Source organism: Oncorhynchus masou, chromosome 1 (assembly GCF_036934945.1).
Source record: "Oncorhynchus masou masou isolate Uvic2021 chromosome 1, UVic_Omas_1.1, whole genome shotgun sequence".
Classification (NCBI taxonomy): domain Eukaryota; kingdom Metazoa; phylum Chordata; class Actinopteri; order Salmoniformes; family Salmonidae; genus Oncorhynchus; species Oncorhynchus masou.
The window spans coordinates 56,699,893-56,718,964 of NC_088212.1; the positions used below are offsets into that span (position 1 = coordinate 56,699,893).

Genomic DNA, 19,072 nt, shown 5'->3' on the forward strand with positions numbered 1-19,072 from the left:
ACCGTATCGAAATGTTCCATCGATGAGAAAATGTGCAGAATGTCAGCCAAAATCCATCTTGTTCCATCATCTCCCACTGCCGGACACTGGGCTTCCTCTCAAGACCATATTTTCTAGTGAGTGGAAACGCCAACTGGATGACTCACATTTACACATCCAGTAAAATATCTGTCTCCTTTCTTTCTTTCTTTCTTTCTTTCTTTCTTTCTTTCTTTCTTTCTTTCTTTCTTTCTTTCTTTCTTTCTTTCTTTCTTTCTTTCTTTCTTTCTTTCTTTCTTTCTTTCTTTCTTTCTTTCTTTCTTTCTTTCTTTCTTTCTTTCTTTCTTTCTTTCTTTCTTTCTTTCTTTCTTTCTTTCTTTCTTTCTTTCTTCCCTTTCTTCCCTTTCTTCCCTTTCTTTCTTCCCTTCCCTTCTTCCTCTTCCCCCTCTATATTCCCTCCCTTCCGCTCCTGTTTGATCTCATACTCTCATTGTCGGCTCAACCCTGAGAAAATCTCATCCCCCATCATGTCACTGATGTGTGTCATCCATGATGCCTTTATCTCTCAAGCACACAGAGAGTATGTCTGAGTCTGGGCTATATGGAACCAGCTGTGGAGGCCACCACAATCCTCTCCTATCCATCTTCATTTAATTGAGTCCTTTAGCTGCACTATTGTGGAAGGATGTTCTGCAATGCTATTAGTGCTGCCTGAATGCACAGAAAGGCTGAGTGAGGAGGGCCATTATCAAAGAAGAAGAAAGAAATATGGAAAGGAAGAGTTTCACAAGGTCATTTGTGCTACAAATGTGATTGGCAAGTACAGTAAATAGCTTCTGATGTTACTTTGGTTTCCTGTTTTATTCAGTGTTATTGTGTTTTTTTGTATGCTTTTTTTAAAGGTTGTGTGGTAGACAATCTTACATTCTTCGTGGGAAAAGATAATACTTAACGTCTTAAAACCTTGACATTGCAGACTACTGTAAAGTGAACTGTGACACTATATACCAACGGTTTCCCAGGCATTCATGATACATACCTAAGCGCTACTCAAACATGAAATAACAGCTCTGCGACAAGTTGTCGTATTTCTCTAGCCTAGCATGCCTTATGAAAAATATTTTTCATAACATGTTCGACATTGGGTAAAGGGTAACGGCTGCTGAGTTGTTGTGTATAGTCTACCGTTCAAAAGTTTGGGGTCACTTAGAAATGTCCTTGTTTTTGAAAGAAAATCCATTTTTCTGTCCATTAAAATAACATCAGATTGATCAGAAATACAGTGAAGCCATTGTTAATGTTGTAAATCACAATTGTAGCTGGAAACGGCTGATTTTTAATGGAATATCTACATAGGCGTACAGAAGCCACCATCAGCAACCATCACTCCTGTGTTCCAATGGCACGTTGTGTTAGCTAATCCAAGTTTATAATTTCAAAAGGCTAATTGATCATTTGAAAACCCTTTTGCTATTATGTTAGCTCAGCTGAAAACCTTGTGCTGATTAAAGAAGCAATAAAACTGTCCTTCTTTAGACCAGTTGAGTATCTGGAACATCAGCATTTGTGGGTTCGATTACAGGCACAAAAAACATTTTGAAACTCGTCAGTCTATTCTTGTTCTGAGAAATGAAAGCTATTCCATGTGAGAGATTGCCAAGAAATTGAAGATCTCATACAACGCTGTGTACTACTCCCTTCACAGAACAATGTAAACTGGCTCCAACCAGAATAGAAAAGGGAGTGGGAGGCCCTGGTGCACAACTGAGCAAGAGGACAAGTACATTAGAGTGTCTAGTTTGAGAAACAGATGCCTCACAAGTCCTCAACTGACAGCTTCATTAAATAGTACCCACAAAACACCAGTCTCAACATCAACATCAGCGACTCTGGGATGCTGGCCTTCTAGGCAGAGTTGCAAAGAAAAAGCCATCTCTCAGACTGGCCAATAAAAAGAAAAGATTAAGATGGGCAAAGGAACACAGACACTGGACAGAGGAAGATTGAGAAAAAAGTCTAAGCTTGTGTTCGGATCACAAAGCAGAACATTCGTGAGAGGCAGAAAAAATGAAAAGATGCTGGAGGAGTGCTTGATGCCATCTGTCAAGCATGGTGGAGGCAATGTGATGGTCTGGGGATATTGAAGGAAGGCTACCACTCCATTTTGCAACGCCATGTCATACTCTGTTGACGGCATCCAATTTCCTCCCACAACAGGACAATGACCCAAAGCACAGCTCCAAACTATGCAAGAACTATTTAGGGAAGAAGTAGGGGGTGCTTCAGGAAGCATGGGGTGAAATCTCTTCAGATTACCTCAACAAATTGACAACTAGAATGCCACAACTAGAAGGTCTGCAAGGCAGTAATTGCTGCAAATGGAGGACACAATTATTATTTCAATGAAAAATCATTATTTATAACATTGTCAACGTCTTGCCTATATTTGCTACTCATTTTGCAACTCATTTCATGTATGTTTTCATGGAAAACAAGGACATTTCTATGTGACCCCAAACTTTTGAACGGTAGTGTATGTAGCGGGTATGTACAGTATACTGAACAAAATTATGAACGCAACATGTAAAGTGTTGGTCCCATGTTTCATGGGCTTAAATAAAAGACCCGACAAATGTTCCATATGCACAAAAAGCTTATTTCTCTCAAATTTTGTGCACAAATTTGTTTACTTCACTATAGTGAACATTTCAACTTTTCAACTGCCAAGATAATCCATCCACCTGACAGGTTTGATATATCAAGAAGTTGATTAAACAGCGTGATCATTACACATGTGCACCTTATGCTGGGGACAATGAAAGGCCACTATAATGTGTGAAGTTTTGTCACACAACACAATGCCACACTGCCCTATCAAGCAAAACGGCAGTAACTGCTCATAGCGTGGAACTGAGAAAAATGTATTTTATTTACTGTGGTTTCACAGTAACTTTATACAGTTGCTGCTAACATGACCCACATTTTCTCCAAAACACAAAACAATATAGGCAGGATACTTGTCCACATGATTAAGCATGTATCAATGTAGCAGTAATGACATTAACTAATTTTCGACCAAATGAGCAGTTACTAACTTTTTGCTTGGTAGGGAAGCACTGATGTCTCAAGTTTTGAGGGAGCGTGCAATTGGCATGCTTACAGCAGGAATTCTACCAGACCAGTTGCCAGAGAATTGAATGTTAATTTCTCTACCATAAGCACATAAGCAATGTTGTTTTAGAGAATTTGGCAGTACGTCCAACCGGCCTCACAACTGCAGACCACGTGTAACCACGCCAGCCCAGGACCTCCACATCCGTCTTTTTCACCTGCGGGATGGTCTGAGACAAGCCACCCGGACAGCTGATAATTATGTGGGTTTGCACAACCGAAGAATATCTGCACAAACTGTCAGAAACCGTGTCAGGGAAGATCACCTGCTTGCTTGCCCAGGGTCTTGACTCGACTGCAGTTCGGCGTTATAACCGACTTCAGTGGGCAAATGCTATCCTTCGATGGCCACTGGCTCCTGTGCCCGCAGTCCCCTGTGCTCTTCACAGATTAATGCCGGTTTCAACTGTACCAGGCTGTCACATCCTGACCTTAGTTCCTTTTTTATGTCTCTGTTTTAGTTTGGTCAGAGCGTGAGTTGGGGTGGGCATTCTATGTTGTGTATTCTAGGTTTTGTATTTCTGTGTTTGGCCTGGTATGGTTCCCAATCAGAGGCAGCTGTCGATCGTTGTCTCTGATTGAGAACCATACTTAGGCAGCCCGTTCTCCCACAATGGGTTGTGGGTAGTTATTTTCTGTTTAGTGTTTTTGTTGCACCTCGTTGTTTTCGTTCAGTATTCATCTTTATTAAAATTATTATGAATACGTACCACGCTGCACTTTGGTCTTCTTCTCCTTCTCCCGATGACAATCGTTACACAGGCAGATGGCAGACAGCATGTATGGCGTCGGGTGGGCGTGCGGTTTGCTGATGTCAACGTTGTAAACAGTGCCCCATTTTATTTTATTAAATTTCACCTTTATTTAACCAGGTAGGCTTGTTGAGAACAAGTTCTCATTTACAACTGCGACCTGGCCAAGATAAAGCACAGCAGTTCGACACATACACATTCCAGTTACACATGGAATAAACAAACGTATAGTAGAAAAAAGAAAGATCTATATACAGTGAGTGCAAATGAGGTAAGATAAGGGAGGTAAGGCAATAAATAGGCCATGGTGGCGAAGTAATTACAATATAGCAATTAGACACTGGAATGGTAGATGTGCAGAAGATGAATGTGCAAGTAGAGATACTGGGGTGCAAAGGAGCAAGATAAATAAATACAGTATGGGGATGGGCTATGTACAGGTGTAGTGCTCTGTGAGCTGCCCTGACAGCCGGTGCTTAAAGCTAGTGAGTTAGATATGGGTCTCCAGCTTCAGTGATTTTTGCAGTTCGTTCCAGTCATTGGCAGCAGAGAACGGGAAAGGAAACGCGGCCAAAGGAGGAATTGGCTTTGGTGAGATATACCTGCTGGAGCGCGTGCCATGGGTGGGTGCTGTTATGGTGACCAGTGAGCTGAGATAAGGCAGGGCTTTACCTAGCAGAGACTTGTAGATGACCTGGAGCCAGTGGGTTTGGCTACGAGTATGAAGCGATGGCCAGCCAACGAGAGCGTACAGGTCGCAGTGGTGGGTAATATATGGGGCTTTGGTGACAAAACGGATGGCACTGTGATAGACTTCATCCAATTTGTTGAGTAGAGTGTTGGAGGCTATTTAGTAGATGACATTGCCGAAGTCAAGGATTGGTAGGATGGTCAGTTTTACGAGGGTATGTTTGGCAGCATGAGTAAAGGATGCTTTGTTGCAAAATAGGATGCTGATTCTAGATTTAATTTTGGATTGGAGATGCTTGGTGTGAGTTTGGAAGGAGAGTTTACAGTCTAGCCAGACACCTAGCTATTTGTAGTTGTCCACATATTCTAAGTCAGAACCCATGGTGGTGGTGAGGTTGTGGTATGGGCAGGCATAAGCTATCGACAGCAAATACAATTGCAATTTATCAATTGCAATTTGAATGCACAGAGATACCTTGACAAGATCCTGAGGCCCATTGTCGTGCCATTCATCCTCCGCCACCACCTCATATTTCAGCATGATAATGCACAGTCTCATATCACATATATTCCAGTTCTTCCATGGCCTGCATACTCACCAGACAAGTGTGCGACAGCGTGTTCCAGTTTCTGCCAATATCCACTTCACACAGCAATTGAAGAGGAGTAGAACAACATTCCACAGGCCACAATCAACAGCCTGATCAAGTATATGCGAATGAGATGTGTCGTGAGGCATGAGGCAAATGGCCCTACCTTTTTTGTTGTTGTTGGTATCTGTGACCAACAAATGCATATTTGTATTCCCAGTTATGTGAAATCCATAGATTAGGATCCTAATGAATGTATTTCAGTTGAATGATTTCCTTATATGAGCTGTAACACAGTAAAATCTTTGAAATTGTTGCATTTTGCATTTATATCTTGTTCAGTATACTTCAAATGGTTTAGCTTAAACACAACGTTAGCTAAATATACCTAGCATATTAATCCCGCAGACCCGGGCCCTTGCTGAGTGACATGGCTGTGGACAGAGATAATTGCTGTCACAAGGGAGTGTCGACAAGGTCTGACAAACTGAGAAGCTACCACAACAAATCACTGTTCTCTCCAAGCATAGTCGATATAATGAGCCTAGACCCTGGGGTACCTGTGTGTGGGCCGCGTGGTGTGTTTGCTGTGTGTACAGTACATGCTTTTGTGTGTGTGGGTGTGAGCCATGTGTGTTTGTGTGTGGCACATGCTATTGGAATAAGGGAGGAGTAGGAAGACGAGGAGGAGGAACCAGGGAGAATCCCCTAGAGAACATTATTGATTACCATTGGCATGCTTCTCTCTTTCTCTCCCTCTCCTCTCTCTCGTTCCTTCTTTCCCTCCCTCGCTCTCTTTCCTTGTCTTCCTATCTCTCTCTCCATCTTTCTTCCTCGCTACCTCTTTCTAACAGCTACAGTTTATTTATATGGTTTTGCAGGGGCTGTGTTATTTTGTTTGGTGCTGTGCTGTACTCCAGAGAGACAATCGTACTCCGCCTTCTGTAAACCATGCTTGCTGGAGCTCTTCCCATGTGCGTCAATGCAAGCAGTTGTAGCATTCGGTGGAATTTCCAAAGGCACCAGAGGCTTGACACATTCCATTATGTACCACCGCTGTATACTTGTGTTTGAGAAGCTGAAATGGTCTAACCACACGGACACCGTAGTGAAGAAGGCACGACAGCGACTCTTCAACCTCAGGATGCTGAGGACATTTGGCCTGTCCCCCGAGGGCTCTCAGTGTTCTACAGGAGCACCATCAAGAGCATACTGTCAGGCTGCATCACAGCCTGGTACGGCAACTCCACCCCCGCGGACTGCAAGGCTCTTCACAGGGCGATACGTGCAGTCGAACGCACCATTGGGCACACGGTGCCTACCCAACAGAACACCTACAACACCAGGTGTTGCATGAAGGCCAAGAAGATCATCAGGGACCCCAGTCCCCTAAGCCACGCCCTGTTCTCCCCGCTTCAATCACTCAGACGCAGGCAGTACAGGAGCATCATGGCGGAAAAAAAAGACCAATGGCCAATAGTTTCCACCCTCAGACCATCAGGCTGCTGAATAACCACCTCTAGTCAGATACCTGCTCCCCTCCCCCTGCTACTCCCCCTATGGACACCCTCAACTCTCACCTATCTTACCTGCTACTCCCCCTATGGACACCCTCAACTCTCACCTATCTTACCTGCTACTCCCCCTATGGACACCCTCAACTCTCACCTATCTTACCTGCTACTCCCCCTATGGACATTACTCTGCCCCCACCCCAACGACATTCATCACTGTTGCTGTTGTTAATATTTATATTATTACTTTTTGGTTTGATTTCACTCAATGATCATGCTTCTGCTCCCCCTATGGTCATTCCACCTCACCCCCTCAACAGTCTTTACTCTGCCTTCACCCCAATGGACATTTATTTATTCATCTCTGCCTCAGTTGTTATTATGAATATAGTGCTATTTCTATATTTTTTTTATTACCATTTTCATTATTTTATTTCACTAGTTCTGCATGTTGGAGCTCGAAGCATAAGAGTTTCACTGTACGCTGCAATCACACCTGCAACCCTGTGACTATTAAACAATCTGAATCAGTTTCAAACCGCCACTTGGCTATATTCCGAAAAAAGCTATGGTCTCAAGATGCAATGGTCTCAAGATGCAATGCATCCTTCTTTCCCTGGATTGCGTTCTTGTTAATGACAAGCGTTTAGATTTAGATTGAATTGGGACCTCTGTCTTGAATGAACCGCCGCATGAGTGATAAATTGCATTTTATGTTCGCCAAGGTCTCAAAACACTTTCCATTGTATATTAGGTAAAATACCCCATCCTACACCAATGTGTAGCACCTGCCGGAATACTCGCAGCACGTGGGCTTTCACGGTGGAGAACGAGGAGTAATGGTGTCTGTTTGGAAGCTAGGGATGATAACATGGCCAAGGTGGTGAAGAGGTTAGCTGCTAGCCGGGAGCTCTCTATTCACCATGAAGGAGAAACATTATAGTATTGGGGATGAGAGCATCTTAATATTCAAGGCCATTTAGCCTTTCAAGACAGTAGTAGGATGTAGCATGCTATCACTACCAGGATATATTCAAGAGCTCCAATGGTCCTCAGGCTGTGTATCAGATGCTCTCCTGTGTGCCTCCATTTTTTTTTTTTTTTTTTTTTTTTTTGGGGGGGTGATACAAATGCATGACTGATAGTTTGCCTCTAAGAGTATTATTATTTATGAACCCTGGCTCTACTCTAGAAGGAGATACTGTATATTACTCTGCAACAACTGCAGAGTCCGTATAGTCATCATTTTTTTTTTGTCTATTCAAATGCTGAGAAAGCATTACTGGCTTTGCTGCTTTCTTCTGTCATAAATTACCGCCACACTTTTTTGTATGATGTCACCAAACCACATCCTGAAACATGTGCTCCTTTGATGCTTTCTTACATTGCTTGGGAATAGGAGTGTCTAAGTTCCAATATCTGAGACCTGGATATAAATGACAGATTTACCCACTAGCACAACAAACTATAAATGCATACCGAAAGCATTTTCCCTTTATCTATTCTAACTCCCACATATACAAACAGATTGTGGGAGATGTGACAGAGCGGAGGGACACATTTGGCAGATAATACATACAGCATTACTGTGGGGACTCCTGGATAGTGATCTATAACACCTGGAGTATAGAGATGATGTTCTGAATACTGATATATAAGAAGATACAAATCAGTAGCCTGGTCCCAGATCTGATTGTGCCGTCTTGCCAACTCCTATGGTCATTGTCATATAGGAGTTGGCAAGACCAAACAAACAGATTATGGGAACAGGGTAAAAAAAAAACTGTTGTTTGGCACCAGTTTTAGCTATAGACACCAGAAGGCCTCAGGGGCGATTCAGCTCCCTCTTTCAACCCACTTAACAAAGAATGAACAATCTGCTTAGACTCACTAATTGTATTTAGCCTTTATTTAACTAGGCAAAATTCTTATTTACAATGACGGCCTACTCCGGCCAAACCCCGACGACGCTGTGCCAATAGTGCGCCGCCCCTATGGGACTCCCAATCACAGCCGGATGTGATACAGCCTGGATTCGAAGCTGGCATTATAGTGACACCTTTAGCACTGAGATGTAGTGTCTTAGACCGCTGCGCCACTCAGGAGCCCAGTCATTTGTCTTAGTTTGGTGTCGAACCAACTTGCTGCTAGTGAGAGATTCAAAAGGACGAGTCATTTACTGAGTTGATGAATTAGTCCAATTAATCACTGGTAATTATGCAGAAGCATAATTACTGAACACCTTTGCAATATTTTCCATGCCGAAAGTGGAATAAACAATTGGTTTTAATACACATCTACATCTGATTATAAATGTACTGGGTTTCTCTTAACGTTACAGAACTGCTGAGATGTAGCCTATAGTCTTTAAGTATGGTGAATTGTTCTTAGCTTCTTGCAAGAAACAACTTCAACGTTTCATCAAATTCAGATTGAACCTGATCATGTGGGACCCAACCTGTCCCTTATTGAATAGTCAATAAAAACCTTGATGTTATTTTTTTGGGGGGTAAATGCTCTGTTTTTACCACTGCTAGAAATCATCTCGCATTGTGCCGTAAAACGGGCTATCATCCAATTCATAACACTGCATGATGCATAATACCCCCTCTGCCAAAATACAGATTGGTTAGAAATAAATAGGGCTACATTTCAGTGCTGAGACCCTTTTGATATGCAGCTCGTCCACTAGCCACAACGCCTCTGTGGTGTCATGTAAACAACGAACTCCCTACTGAAATTGAACTGAAAATACACCCGTATTTCTTAGTGATGGGCATTCCGACTCTTTTCGAATGAGCATCATCATTTGGCTCCGTTCACTTAAAAGAGACGCATCATTAGGCTCCCAACCTGCTCTTAATTCAAAATGCTTGAAAATCACTCATGTAAAGCACAAAAAGTAGGCTACCATTATGTCAGATCGTGATATGCACATTCAAGTACTTTTTTATGTGGACAAATTTTTATTCAAATTATTATTTACACATAAGCGTGGACCAGAATGACGTGTTCTCCCCACTATTTATGGTTCTGCAGTGAGAATTTACCATCTTCAGATAATGATTTTGTAACTTATTTGCAGATAATCGTTGTTTGAAGCTCAAAAAGCAGTAGTTGCAGTATGTAAATCAGGGAGCCACGTGAACAGCTCTTTCAACGATGCGATTCGCTTCCCAAAGTTCTTCAAAAAGAGCTCTTAGCTGGCAAACGACCCATTACTAGTATTTCTCCCCTCAAACGTTTTTGTCATGCGAATGTGATTAGAAAAGTGGGGCAGTGTTTTAATCGTGCCGTATTTATGCAAATGTCTGGAGTTAAGACGTCTTGCCAATTGGGACGTTTAATTACATACATTTCCCCTGGGATATGATCTAGTTAATTGCCGATAAAGAGAGCGAGATTCCTAAGTTTAAGGTGAAATTTAGTACACCATGAGGAATGGAAGGAGACATGTTGGTGCTGATATTTTTTCAACTCTGGAAATCGGTCAATTGAAATAAATTAATCAGGCCCTAATCTATGGATTTCACATGACTGGGCAGGGGCGCAGCCATGGGTAGCCCTGAGGGGTCATAGGCCTACCCACTGGGGAGGCAGGCCCAGCCAATCAGAATGAGTTTTTCCAGCTGTCGAGGTGACTGGTCTCAGACGATCCCTGTAGGTGAAGAAGCCGGATGTGGAGGTCCTGGGCTGGCGTGGTTACACGTGGTCTGCAGTTGTGAGGCCGGTTGGACGTACTGCCAAATTCTCTAAAACGACATTGCTTATGTGCTTATGGCTGAGATATGTCATAATGAAGGTTTCATCGTTATACTTTCTCTCAAGCATGTGCTTTTCAATTTATAAGATTGTAGGTTACATTGACATTGTTTGGAAATAGCTATAGAACTGCCGTTGTTTACTTTTGATAGTTACTTTTTTGTTGTTGCTTTTATTAGTTTTCATTTTACCACAAGGACATCTATAGCATAACACCATCAGCATTTTATTTCACCTTTATTTAACCAGGTTTGGAAAGTTGAGAACAAGTTCTCATTTACAATTGCGACCTGGCCAAGATAAAGCAAAGCCGTTCGACACATACAACAACATAGAGTTACACATTGAGTAAAACAAACATACAGTCAATAATACAGTAGAAAAAATAAGTCTATATACGATGTGAGCAAATGGAGGTAAAGGCAAAAAAAGGCCATGGTGGCGAAGTAAATACAATATAGCGAGTAAAACACTGGAATGGTAGATTTGCAGTGGAAGAATGTGCAAAGTAGAGATAGAAATAATGGGGCGCAAAGGAGCAAAATAAATAAACACATACAGTAGGGGAAGAGGTAGTTGTTTGGGCTAAATTATAGATGGGCTATATATAGGTGCAGTTTAATTTAACAAAAGTAAGTGCTCGAGTATAACCAACACACTGAATAATACTCATTGATTGAAAGGGACGGCAGTCTGGCCTCACAATGAATAGCCTTTGAGAGTTTTATTTTTCTCAGCAAATTAACTCTTAAACGTACTACGACATAGAGGGTACATCCCAAATGGCACCCTATTCCCTATGTAGTGCACTCCTTTTGACCTGGTCACATAAAGCTCTGGTCAAAAGTTGTGCACTATATAGGGAATAGGGTGTCATTTGGGACGCAAGCAGAGTCTCACACAGAACACCATGGATTCATGAACCATGAAAAGAGGAGTGTAGTCTCATAAGGAGGGCAGACGGGAGCCTTCACAGAACTCCCGAGATCATTTCCCTATCATCCCTCTAGCACTGTCAGGCGGTCTGATCTGTACATCTCTCTCCATCACATTTTCAGGGTTAGAGGGCAGTCCACATACTGTGGCTGTCAGTATTGAGGCCCTCTCAGCAGCAGTATGTTATGGAGATGTTGTACTAACAGAGGCACAGAGCATGTGAGATTTAAGTATGACATTGTACCAACTGAGGCACAGAGCATGTAAAGCGCTACTGTATGTGTCGATAACATACGGCCTTGGAGCATGTCTGTTTTAACTTGTCATTGTTATTTCATGTACATTAATGCAGTACCCTGTCTGTCTCTGTCTACCAAATGCTCTGTCTTTTCTCTCTTCTTTCCACTCTCTCTCTCCTTTCCTATCGCTCTCCCTCTCTCTGACTATGATTCCCTGCTGACTTCTCTCTCAGGGGTATGAGGAGAGACAGAGGTATAATCACCTAATTCCCAGCTGTTCTAATATTCTGATCATGGTGGATGGTGATGGATGACTTGCACCAACCTGTCTTAAGTGATTGGAGCGGAAGCACACAACGCTTCAGAGCAGTTTTATTCATGACCTGCCCTACTTTGAGCTCAAGAGCTGATTAAAAAGATCTGCTGTTGTTCTACAGTTGGGAATATAAGTGCGGGAGAAAAACAATAATCACATATTTAGCCATGCAAATTGAGTCTTCTAGTCTTGGTTGAGCATGCCGGGCAATGCATTTCCTGACATCGCCTTGGGATTGTGTGTGTTGTGTTTAAATGTATATGTGTGCACCAAATAATCCTGTTGTGTTTTTTGTTTATGCTACTCACTTTCTCAATTTTTTCTTTCTTTCTTCCTTTGTCTTTCTCTCTCCTCCTTCTTTCTCTGACAGTTGGGGGGTTGTGGAATACTGGGCGTGGGGGTATGGCTGTCAGTGACCCAGGGCAACTTTGCCACACTCTCCTCATCCCTCCCATCCCTCTCAGCAGCCAATCTACTCATTGCGGTCGGGACCATCATCATGGTGATTGGTTGCCTCGGCTGTGTCGGAGCTGTCAAAGAAAGTCGTCCGCTATTGCTGAGTGTGAGTATCTGCCACTCTTGTTGACAAAAATAACCGTGATAATTAGTTTTTATACACATTCACATTTCTGCAGTAAGCATCATGTTATATTCACATTTTTAAAATTGTAATTTAGTAGATGCTTTTATCCAAAGCAACATACAGATGTCAACATCAACAGACAGTGACACATTATGTACTTTCAGTACATGCGGCCCATGAGGGAACTTTAGACCAGCATTCATAACTCCAAGCCCCATGAAGATCTTTCCATTAAAAACACTATTTCAAGTCATAATTGTCTCTGGTTGCCAAGAACAAGTCTCTCATCGTAAAACAAACCATATAGTTTGATTTACTTCGAATGACTAAAAGTCTGTTCACTTAGCCTTTAAACCGAGCAATTAAATAAAGTTTGACAGCAGCGCAGCAGGTGGCTCAATTACTGGCCCCATGGGACCGACCATCAAACATATCGTAGCGCGAAAGCCCATCATTAGTATCAGCCTTGACATTCTCCCAGAATGCCTAGCCGGTTGGACCGCTGTGTCGATTTGATAGGAAGGCGATGTCCGCAAAGGCTTTTTCGCAGCGACTGACGAATCATCTTGAGCCTTCACATCGATTTCGAAATAGACAGCTCTAACCCTCTGCTTTCATTAGAAGAGCAATTAGAGATTTGATAACTGAACTGATCATCGAGGGGAAATAGATTAAGATTTGACCGTGCTAATTGTTAAAGTGCTGTGGTGCTTCGTGCCTGATATGTATCGGGATTAAAAGTAATACGGTTGAGTGGTAATTTGTAACATGGCAATAACTTGTTGTGGGCGGCATTTTACAACAGTTGTGTACTGAACGTCTTGTCAGTCTATTAGTGAGGATATGTTTTCATGTTTTATTCCATTATCTCCATGAGATTCATTGGAGAATACAAAGCTTTTTTCCGATATCCACACTAGCAGATCACTTAGAATGCATGCCAATTACATTGATTCATTCTAAGTGATACAGGATGTGATTATGGACATGTAGCCTTGCCAGTGGCGATTTTAGCATGTAAATCTTGGCGGGGCAAAAAAACAAACATGTTTTTAGATGCATGCCAGCAAACCCACTAAACAATACAGTAATTGCACTATAACGGTGACAAACGGTGCCCACATACTTTTAGGGCCTACATAAAGCTGTCCCAACAGCAGAGTCCCAACACCTTACCACTGCTACACCTGGCTTTCAGGGGAGCCTGGTCTGGCAGCGAAATAGTTAATTCTGTCACACCTTCTCCCGCTCTCCTTCTCTGGTGCTTGAGGGTGCCAGGTTGCCCTTAATTTCGCACACATGTCACCATCATTAAGCGCAGCAGCGCAATATTAGACTCACCTGGACTCCATTACTTTGTTGATTACCCCCTCTATGTCTGTCTGCTCCTCAGTTTGTTCCCTGTGTCAGCATTGATGTTGTTATTTTTCCCCTTTCTAGACTCGGTTCCTGTTCTGTCTCATGTCCATTGTTTATTAAATGTTCTCCCTGTACCCTCATCTCCAGCTTCGATCCTCACACATTTACTGCTTTTGAAAAAACATAGCTGATATCAAATCAAATTTATTTATATAGCCCTTCGTACATCAGCTGATATCTCAAAGGGCTGTACAGAAACCCAGCCTAAAACCCCAAACAGCAAGCAATGCAGGTGTAGAAGCACAGTGGCTAGGAAAAACTCCCTAGAAAGGCCAAAACCTAGGAAGAAACCTAGAGAGGAACCAGGCTATGAGGGGTGGCCAGTCCTCTTCTGGCTGTGCTGGGTGGAGATTATAACAGAACATGGCCAAGATGTTCAAATGTTCATAAATGACCGGCATGGTCAAATAATAATAATCACAGTAGTTGTCGAGGGTGCAGCAAGTCAGCACCTCAGGAGTAAATGTCAGTTGGCTTTTCATAGCCGATCATTAAGAGTATTTCTACCACTCCTGCTGTCTCTAGAGAGTTGAAAACAGCAGGTCTGGGACAGGTAGCACGTCCGGTGAACAGGTCAGGATTCCATAGCCGCATGCAGAACAGTTAAAACTGGAGCAGCAGCACGGCCAGGTGGACTGGGGACAGCAAGGAGTCATCATGCCAGGTAGTCCTGAGGCATGGTCCTGGGGCTCAGGTCTTTCGGGAGAAAGAGAGAATTAGAGAGAGCATTCTTAAATTCACACAGGATACATGATAAGACAGGAGAAATACTCCAGATATAACAAACTGACCCTAGCCCCCGACACAAACTACTGCAGCATAAATACTGGAGGCTGAGACAGGAGGGGTCAGGAGACACTGTGGCCCCATGAAAGGACACCCCCGGACAGGGCCAAACAGGAAGGATATAACCCCACCCACTTTGCCAAAGCACAGCCACCCACCACTAGAGGGATATCTTCAACCACCAACTTACCATCCTGAGACAAGGCCGAGTATAGCCCACAAAGATCTCCGCCACGGCACAACCCAAGGGGGTGGATATGGCTGACTTGCTTAAACAAATGTGGTTTCTACTGACAATTGAGACATACAAACTATGGCATAGTACACAGAGTCAGAACCGTTGGATAAATAAAGGGGGTATATGAGCAGACAATGAAAGCTCTTACAATATTCAATGATTATATTTATCTAAAACAGGCTATACATGTGCACCACCAAGTCAGGACTGTAGGCAAAATTTGTAGTGGAAAAGGGACCAAATTTATTAGGGTGAGGCACATGTGCTACTAACAGCTTACTGCATAACATACACTTAGTATTACTTTCTTACTGTAGCTACAGTATACATATCTCCCTGGATTATTACATCATTTATGCAGCAGCGTACAATACATTTTTGGACTCAACTTGTTGTGCTGTGCCCACTTGAACAGGAAGGTGGCGTGGCGGTTTTATTTTTTTAAACCTTTATTTAACTAGGTAAGTCAGTTAAGAACAAATTCTTATTTTCAATGACGGCCTAGGAACAGTGGGTTAACTGCCTGTTCAGGGGCAGAACGACAGATTTGTACCTTGTCAGCTCGGGGGTTTGAACTTGCAAACTTCCGGTCCAACGCTCTAACCACTAGGCTACCCTGCCGCCCCATTGCGAAGAGCTGCTGTCAAACACAGGAAAGGGCTGTTTGAATGAATGCTTACAAGCCTGCTGCTGCCTACCACCGCTCAGTCAGACTGCTCTATCAAATATCAAATCATAGACTTAATTATAATATAATAAACACACAGAAAAACAAGCCTTAGGTCATTCATATGGTCAAATCCGGAAACTATCGTTTCGAAAACAAAACGTTTATTCTTTCAGTGAAATACGGAACCGTTCCGTATTTTATCTAACGGGTGGCATCCCTAAGTCTAAATATTGCTGTCACATTGCACAACCTTCAATGTTATGTCATAATTATGTAAAATTCTGGAAAATGTATTTGTTTGGAAGGAATGGTCTTCACACAGTTCGCAACGAGCCAGGCTGCCCAAACTGCTGCATATACCCTGACTCTGCTTGCACAGAACGCAAGAGAAGTGATTTCCCTAGTTAATATTGCCTGCTAACATTAATTTCTTTTCACTAAATATGCAGGTTTAAAAAAAATATACTTGTGTATTGATTTTAAGAAAGGCATCGATGTTGATGGTTAGGTACGTTGGTGCAACAACAGTGCTTTTTTTGCGAATGCGCTTGTTAAATCATCACCTGTTTGGCGAAGTAGGCTGTGATTCGATGATAAATTAACAGGCACCGCATTGATTATTTGCAACGCAGGACAAGCTAGATAAACTAGTAATATCATCAACCATGTGTAGTTAACTAGTGATTATGTTAAGATTGATTGTTTTTTATAAGATATGTTTAATGCTAGCTAGCAACTTGCTCATTGCTGCACTCGCGTAACAGGTGGTCAGCCTGCCACGCAGTCTCCTCGTGGAGTGCAATGTAATCGGCCATAATCGGGCGTCCAAAAATGCAGATGACCAATTGTTATGAAAACTTGAAATCGGCCCTACTTTCAAGACAACTGGGATCTTGGAAAAAAACAGCCCCTACGCTCTGTATTTTCCACTGGCTGCCCCACCACCACAGAAAGCACTGAGCTAAGCTGAAACACCCGCATTTTCGTGCTGCCTTACTCAAGAAAGCAAAAAAGAGACCATGTTTGTATTAACTACTAGCAGCTTTATTAACTAGAATTTTTTTTTACATTGTTTGCAAACTGATAATATGACATATTTATGCCAAAATAACATGCAAACAGGCTAGAAAGATGGGGCTCAAAACAGGCTCTGCCCCACCTGCCCTGAACGACGGGTCGCCACTGAGCCTTGCCCTTGTGCACACATTTCAAGTGGTTTGCTAGTATGCATATTGGAACAAAGCTTTGGGCACACATTCTAAGTAGTTTACTAACATGGAACAGAGCTTATTAATAGCCATTTGTGGACTGCCATGCTTTTACACTGTATACTGCTACTTCTAGTCTGACCGCTCTGAAGTGGTCTTGTAGGGACACATTTCAGATCAGTTAACACATTTCAGTCAATTTGAACCAGGTCTCTGTAAACTGGGTTGTCGAGCAAAATGGTCAACATTCCATTATGGTTAACCTGCAGCCGGGGCTCTAAATTATATTTTCATTTGTAGCACCAGAAAATGAGATTTTTTGATTGATTGAGATACAGCCTATATTAATTCTAGCTACATTCAACACATGTTGTGCCCTAGAAAGAAGAAACTATCCACTGGGCACACTGGTTGAATCAACTTTGTTTCCACGTAATTTCAATGAAATTACTTTGAACCAATGTGTAATAGACATTCAATTGTGTTCTGTGTCCAGTGGGTATTATGTGACTAAAGGCATTTGTTTATTATAAAAGCTAAAATGTTGATACGAATACCTGTCAATGATATTACATAGTCGTTTGTGGAATATTCGTTTTCTACATTGTGTAAAAGCATTGTTTTCCTATTGAGATGCATAACATTGTACACTGTCTTTTAAAAAAACGTCAGGTTGGTTATGAAAACATGCAAGAGATCTGTCATTTATTCATTGCTATGAGCTTTTCCCTTTCTTTTTTTAAACCAGTGTTCGAAAAAGTGCTCAATTGTCATACTTGAGTAAAAGTAAAAATACCTTAATAGAAAATGACTCAAGTAAAAGTGAGTCACCCAGTAAAATACTACTAAATGTCTAAAAGTATTTAGTTTTAAATATACTTCAGTTTCAAAAGTAAATGGAATTGCTAAAATGTACTTAAGTCTCAAAAGTAAAAGTATAAATCATTTAAAATTCCTTAAATTAAACAAACCAGACAACACAATATTCTTGTGTTATTTATTGACGTATAGCAAGGGGCACACTCCAACACTCAGACATAATTTACAAACAAAGCATTTGTGTTTAGTGAGTCCGCCAGATCAGAGACAGCAGTAATGACCTGGGATGTTCTCTTGATAAGTGTGTGAATTGGACCACTTTCCTGTCAAAATGTAACAAGTACTTTTGGGTGTCAGGGAAAAATGTATGGAGTAAAAAGTACATTATTTTCTTCAGGAATGTAGTGAAGTAAAAGTTGCCAAAAAGAAATAAAGTACAGATACCCCCAAAAAACGACTTAAGTAGTGCTTCAAAGTATTTTTTACTTAGGTACTTTACAACACTGGTGTAAACAAATGTTTAACGACGTGTGAGTAGTTTAAGAATGGCTCAAGACATGGCTTATAAATGTCAAATGTGGTCCCTGCGATCCACTATAGGTAGATAAAAATGAGGTGCCGGTAATATGGGTCAGGTCATTTGACCTGGTTGGGCTATAAGCAAGCCCTTTTCGCTGTAGTGATGGTGCAACCATGACGCCATCGAATCTGCACTCGCCTTATCATTACAACAATTATTATCTGAGAGATTTTTTCCAAGTCGCACAGTGCTCCCAAAATAACACTCCTGGTTGCATACGAACCAATTGGTTGCACGTTAGAGCCCTGTCTGCGGCTAATAACAGCCTCTCAGGAAGCTTCTACTGCATTACGTGCATTAAGTCCCAGTCCAGGAGTTAAATCTCTACTAAATCTCTATGGGTGTGAAATGAGATGTGCAAAGACTAGCCCCAGGTCAAAGGTGAAGAGCGGAAGGTTGGGTTTCAGTTAGTGGGCCGGAATCTGACATTGGTGCAATCTTTAAAAGCACCACAGCATTGCATTCGCGTAGCCCATCCTTTCAGATCAGTGGCTACACAACAAAGCAAAAGGGCCGCCAGTCGAGAGTAATTTGGGACCTAGCACAGTTGTAACCTTCCCACCACCCTAAGTTAGTTATCGGTCCGACGTAGCTGGATTCCTAAAGGTATTGATTTGGGAGGCACCATCTGACAGTGGCATGCCTTCAGTTTCTCCCTCTTCCGTCTATCAACAAAGACCCTCGGTAGCTTTCATGCTGAATGGGAATCACAGAGAGTCGATAAACCGCCCGAGATCAATGGTCGACCAGCAGTTTCATTATAGTTCTCCTCATCGCTCTCACTGCCAAGGCATTGATCTCCACTAAACTAGGATATCAT

At 42.1% G+C, this 19,072-nt stretch overlaps 1 protein-coding gene across 2 annotated transcripts in view; it reads left to right on the forward strand.

Moving 5' to 3' along the window:
- Positions 1 to 19,072, forward strand: part of LOC135546540 (tetraspanin-4-like) — a 106,673-nt gene that overhangs the window by 67,670 nt on the left and 19,931 nt on the right. For both annotated transcript variants that reach the window (XM_064975060.1, XM_064975051.1), the window contains one exon: positions 12,320 to 12,511. In XM_064975060.1, coding sequence (XP_064831132.1) covers positions 12,320 to 12,511 — 192 coding nt within the window. The remainder of the gene's footprint in view (positions 1 to 12,319; positions 12,512 to 19,072) is intronic.